The sequence below is a fragment of the Vollenhovia emeryi genome, unplaced genomic scaffold, assembly GCF_000949405.1.
Source record: "Vollenhovia emeryi isolate VEMERY1.0 unplaced genomic scaffold, V.emery_V1.0 DF939476.1, whole genome shotgun sequence".
In the NCBI taxonomy this organism is placed as follows: Eukaryota; Metazoa; Arthropoda; class Insecta; order Hymenoptera; family Formicidae; genus Vollenhovia; species Vollenhovia emeryi.
This window is the reverse complement of record NW_011966890.1, coordinates 26,992-33,161: the sequence shown is the minus strand read 5'-3', so window position 1 is coordinate 33,161 and position 6,170 is coordinate 26,992. Positions and strand designations below refer to the sequence as shown.

General features: G+C 41.2%; 1 protein-coding gene across 1 annotated transcript; it reads right to left on the bottom strand.

The window, feature by feature from the left end:
• Nucleotides 1-1,851: 1,851 nt before the first annotated feature.
• LOC105557480 lies at nucleotides 1,852-2,734 on the bottom strand. The gene is made up of 2 exons (XM_012004724.1): nucleotides 2,498-2,734; nucleotides 1,852-2,322 (listed from the first exon to the last, which is right to left on the bottom strand). The coding sequence occupies exons 1-2, from the start codon at nucleotides 2,732-2,734 to the stop codon at nucleotides 1,852-1,854; spliced, it is 708 nt and encodes a 235-aa protein (XP_011860114.1).
• Nucleotides 2,735-6,170: the final 3,436 nt, after the last annotated feature.

Sequence of the window (6,170 nt, the reverse complement as noted above, 5' to 3'; positions counted from 1 at the left end):
AATTTGAACTAGTTATAGTTAGTTAATAAACACTATATGCATACTTAAGTGTGTTTATGATATATCAAACTTTTTATCTGCTTACAATACAAATAAATACAAGAAAAATTCATATTGCAGATTTATCGAATCTGTTGAAGCAAACCTAAAGAAGAGTGCACATATCATTGTTACATCGTATTATAATGAAATTATACGATTATTCTCACAGCGTTGTTACATCCAGGACATACCGATAAATGTTTTAACACGTTTTCTCAAATGTGCTACTACTCTCCTCGGTCTGCAAATAATCACACGAGCAATTAATACCATCACACATTTGCTTAATGTCTTTGCCGACCAAACAATGATTCCTTTGTTAAAGGTATGTTTTCAAAAAATTAAATTAATAAATAATACTATTAAACGTAAATGATAGATATTATTTTCATTTATAAGTTAATATGTTATGTTCTGAGTTAATTCTACAATTTTCTTTTTGCAAAATCAAGGGTAATTCTTTGATGGAGTGATGATTAAAAATCAAATAATTAAACGGTTACTTATAAAGAGCAATAGCCTTAACAATACCATGTTTTTATCTGTTTTATGTATAAAAAACCTAATAAAAAAGGACGAAATTATTATATGAATCTTTTTAAATTGCCGAATGAATATGGTCCAAGGGCTCTGATAACAAAACAAATAAAAGAAGAAAGGAAAGCAATGAAAGCCAACCTAGGATGTTAGATGCTGAACACAAAAGTTTAATGTATAAAAACGTTCATTGTGGTCAAACGTGTCAATCTACTAATGTAATCTTTTTGACTTTGTGAAGAGATAGCATGCGGATCTATCTTGAGAGTCTTGAGTGTACCTCTTAAGTAGCGTAAGCGGTTGTTACTTATAAATTAAAGCCAATCGTGAGTTCAGAAAGTGTTTTATTCAATTATTATCTCGGACCTTCCCGAAAACGCCAACCTACCATCCGATTCCCTCTCCGTCCCCTCTCTTCTGAGAGAGACTGGGAAATATCCTTACACACCCTTATTACGCAATAGTCATTGGTCTTCACAATAAAGGATCGCATGCGAGCGCGTAGGCGATAGAGAGATATCTTTCGGTTAGAGCGCGGCTTTGTAGAACATTCCCGAATTTCAACTCTATTTCAACTCTACTGCATTCATAATAACAGCATATTGATCCTCACGACACAATATGCACTTTCTTGAAATAAGAACTTACCTGCTCATTAATTGACCCAAATTAGAGTTAAAAATTGTTTATTAAGTTTTTACAACAAATTGAATGTTTTACAACAAATTTTAAGACATAGTCTCGACTCAATTTTTACCATTGAATCGAATGGCACTATTAATCTTTCCGTATTTTACATTTTGCAACAAAACGTTTAAACAATAATTGTTTAAACAATAAAAAATTACTTTTTCTTTCATTAATAATTACCTTCCAACACCTTGTCTTCATTCCCGTATTCATTTTCTTCATGAATCCACTGGTTTGCTTAAATCTCATTAGATTATTAAATAATCAATACTTCAACCCCCATTTTTATTCCTTAAAACATCATGTCTGCCAAAACAAAAAATACATATCAAATATTTGTCGATTCTCTACAAAATATACATAGGTAGAAGTCAATCCCGGTCCGACACTTGGGTAGTGTTAATTGTTAGTGATCAGTCTCTTAAAGGTGGCGTTTGCGGTTCGCACGCTGACCACACGGGTGAGACCGTCTGTGCCAGGTTGGAGCGCAACGATGCGTGCCAGCGTCTATTTAGTCGGGGCCTGTAGTTCGTTCTTAAATAATACAAGGCTGCTCACCGTCAAGTTAGGTGCTCGTTTCGTTTACTTCCGGAGTTGTTGTAGGTGGTGGACATACTCCGATGACCATCTCCTCCAGAAATGGTCCCTTATAGCAGAGGTTAGGGTCCAGCGAGATGTCAGACTATCAACATCGACGTTTGCTCTGGAGGGCTTTGGTATGTACACCGGCGGTTCTCCCATGAGTAGATGACAGGGAGTGAGAGCGTGCAGGTCCATCGGGTCGTTGCTGAGACATAGGGGCCTCGAGCTGAGGCAAGCTTCTATTTGCACCAGAAGTGTCGCCATCTCCTCGTAGGTGAAACTGGTATCTCTGATAATACGCGTCAAGTGGTATTTAACCGCTTTGACGCCTGCTTCCCACAGGCCGCAGAAGTAGGGAGTTCCAGGAGTAATGAACGACCATTTAGTGCTGCCGTTGGCCAGGGAGACGGCGCACTCCTTATAGAATTCGGAGGCGGCTCGAAACATGGTCCTCAGCTCTTGGGCAGCGTTCTAGAAATTAGTTCCGTTTCACTCAAGAGCAGTTCATAATGCCCTCGTCGTGCTGTGAATAGTTGGAAGGTGGCTAAAAAGGATACAGTCTAAAGGTTAGAAACAGGTTCCAGATGAACTGCCTTGGAGGAGAGACAGATGGAGAGGCAAATATAGCCTTTAACGGCCTTATGACCTCGTTCTTTCCAAGTGCGTAGAGGTACTGGCCCAAAGTAGACAACCCCAGTGGATTGAAACGGACGACTAGGTTGTGTACGTTCTGCCTGCAGCTGACCCATTTGCTGCTCAACGGTGATTGCACAGAAACAAGCACAACAAATGCAGGTGTGGATAACGGATCGTACCAGGGAGTTGGCTTGCAGGATCTAATACCTACGGAGGAGTAGACTCCGGGTAAGCTGAGGGCCCACATGAAGTGTCGTCGCGTATGCTTCCCCTACGAGAAGCAGCGATAGACGGCTGCTTTTCTGCAGGATCAGCGAATGCTTCTCGGCAAATGGAAGTAAGGCGTTTTGCAGACAACTCCCCAATTGCAGCAGTCCATGTTTGTCTAGCATCGGCCTCAGCGGAAGGAGAGGTGAACGTGCAGGTAGCGGTCTCGCTCGTTCAAGACGGGATATTTCCTCCGAGAAATCCTTGCATTGAGCAATCCATATCTAACGATTACAGGTTGTCTCCAGATCATCCCGCGTTATGAACCCTGTCCTCTTCGGGTTACGGCGTCGGGCGTGGTGAAAGAACCTAAAACAGGACGCTGTTACTCGCAGCAACTTGAGCGAGTACCTATAATAGAGATAAGAGGTCGTTGTCTTCGTTGGTCGGGCGGGCAAACTCCGCAAACACCGGGCGCGATTCCTGATCTTCTGCCCCGTCAGTGGGAGGGCTCCGTTCCATGTGGTTGATTTCTGGCCAGGCAAGCCAAGGCGGACCAGCCCACCATAGTTACAACGCGGCCAACTTTAGCGGCTTGATTCCTTGCGTTGCAGCGTCAGCAGGGTTTTCCACCGTCGGCACGTACCTCCAGTGAGAAGCCTTCAATTGCGCACAGTACAATTGGACACAATACAATTGCACACAGTGCTATTAGACACATAATATTGTGCACAGTTCATTTGAGCACCGTTGTCACGCGGTCTCGAGCCTCGTACACGCACGGATCCGCTCCCCCGGCGTCCGTCTACCTCCACCGACCGATTTTTACTAAATTGTAATAACAATTGGGGATAGACAGGTATAAAAGACAAGGCCAGAGACGAAAACGCAGATTCCGTCGCTAGCCTAGTCTCGATCCGAAACAAAGTCCGCTCACGAATCCTTCCACAAAAGCCTGCGCTCGATAGCGCCAATCCGAGTTGAGGAGTGACTCGCCTCTGCCGAGGGTTCTCGGTTCCACTCTAAAGATCGCAGATTTGCAATCCTTAAAACATTTCCGGCAGATACAGCGAGGAGAGTTGTTACCCACATACCCCCAGCGGGTTTTACCGCTGTCCACCGGTGATCATATCCAAAATACCCCGGCTGTCCAGACTGAGAAGGAGGTGAGGAATGACTCGCCCCCGTCGGTTTTTTACCGGCATCCGGCACGACCGCACCGACATCCGAGCATTTTATTCGCGGTATCTCAACCCGGACGAGTTCACCCGACGATCATTCGCGTCGATCGGCCATTTATACGGCCCGTACTCGCGCCACGATCATCTGCGTCGATCGGTCATTTATACGGCCCGTACTCGCGGCGCCGAAAACCGCGAGTATTCCTTTCATTGAACTATAACCATACTGGAAGGAGCACTCCATTGTTGTCGTGCGGTCAGAGTTGTGCGAGAGGGATAGTTGAGTGGCGACCGTGCTATTCTTGTCTAACTAACTACAGCGATCACGGTAGTTGACGTTAAAAAGAGACAACACGGTCGCAACTCAACTATCTCTCTCTGACCGCTCGATCCTATGGAGGGGGTAGGCAGTGCTCCTTCCAGTATGGTTATAGTTCAATGATTCCTTTAAACTGTTCACAATCGAGATCCGCGCACGCGCGCTACACTGCGTAACCGTCACCTACGCGAGCGCGAGCATTTGTACATATCCGTTCATTGTAAATATCATACGATTTTCAATAGTTAATAAACTCACTGTTTTGTCTACATTATCGTTAAATTATATCGTGCCCTGACTCCTACGCGAACTCTGTTCCGGCGAGCAAGTCCGGTTCGCTATTTTAACAATTTCGGGGGTCGTTTCAATCTTTATGCAAAAATGGACATAAAAATGGATTTAAAGTAGTTTTTAATCAGAACTGTTACCTTCTTACCGCGTATGTTTCAGCAACTAGACCATGGACTCATTAACAAAACGTGAGGCACTTTGTCTCATATGGCTGCATTCGGAAATACTATCGGAATATCCTATGTATCATTTCATCCTTATTCACCGAATGAAAAGATACACAGGGGCATTCGAGTGATGTTTACGAACACAGTCCATGCTTATATAAGCGTCTAGCGTTTTGTTACTTTTTATTTTTCCTTTCCAGTTTATCCGAGTTGATTTTCCGAGATGATCCTGATCCACATTAACTCGGATAATCAGGACTCTATTGTACTTCAACGTTAACACTGTTGCTGCCATTATCTTCTTTTACTTTAAGTGTCTATTGTCTAATCGTCTTAAAAATTCCTTAGTCCTTAAAAGGACTGTTGTAGCTCTGAAAAGAACTGTTTAATTTTATAGTAAGTGCTCAAAATTAGCACCGCCCGCTTCAACGCATGCTTCTGCATGGAGGACAATATTTTCTTTAGTGCGTCGCAGCATTGCCCCGTTTATTTATTCCACCATTCATGCTACCATTATTTTGGCTGTTATCCTTCGGTGAGACAGGTGGTGTTGAATATGATACAGTTTCCTTGAGATAATCTCAAAGAAAATATGTAATGGCATATACATACTAGGGATGTGCCGGTTAGTGAAATTACTGGATACCGGATGTCGGATATCCGGTAATAACGTGAAACCAGATACCGGATATCCGACTGAATACCGAATATCTGGCTGGATATACGTCATTAATTAAAAAAACGATATTATAGTACATATCCCAAGAAGAAATGAAAATAAATTAAGATGATGTCAATTTGATGTCATATTGACAAAATTTACGAGATATTTTTGTCAATATAACATCAAACTGACGTCATCTTGACTTTTCATTTTTCCTTGGGTACATAAGTTGTAATTATTGTTGGAAGTTTGAAGTGTCGAATGTTGCTGCTGCTGAGCCCCTATCTCTTGAACATAGTATTTGATTCAGACAAACTTATACATGAAATTACGCCTTTGATCAGAGCCCTTATTAAAATAATTTTACTTTTTTATTAATAAAACAAAATCTCTATAAAATAAAGTAAAAATTTTTAATACACTTTAGAGTTTTTAGAGCAAACAATAAATAGTCATAACGATTAATATTGAAAAAAAGGAATAATTATTAATGTTAAAGTGGAATGTTCCATATTATTGGGAAAAATATTACTGCAACATACCAAGATAATCCTGGCTGAGACAATATTTTACGCAATAATTCTTTTAATTAAAAATTATAGACAGTTGTGTTGAATAGCGTTCTAAAAATTATAAATTTAGTTAACAGAATTTGCATCATTGATGAAATATTGTTGAAAATAAACCTTTGCAAAAAGATTGTACATACATTAGAGAAATAATCTAATGAAAAATGATTAGTTTATTTGTTCCTAGAGGATTCAAATCTCCTATATACAGGGTGCTACGCAAGACTTTGACTTCCGGTCATGGGAAGGTAGAGGGGACTAAGACAAACAGAAAAGTATTGTACT

Coding starts and splice junctions, on each gene's coding strand:
- LOC105557480 (XM_012004724.1), bottom strand. CDS start 2,734: ATGTGGGCCCTCAGCTTACCCGGAGTCTACTCCTCCGTAGGTATTAGA. Junction 2,323..2,497: donor ACGCACTTGGAAAGAACGAG/GTCATAAGGCCG, acceptor ACTAATTTCTAG/AACGCTGCCCAAGAGCTGAG.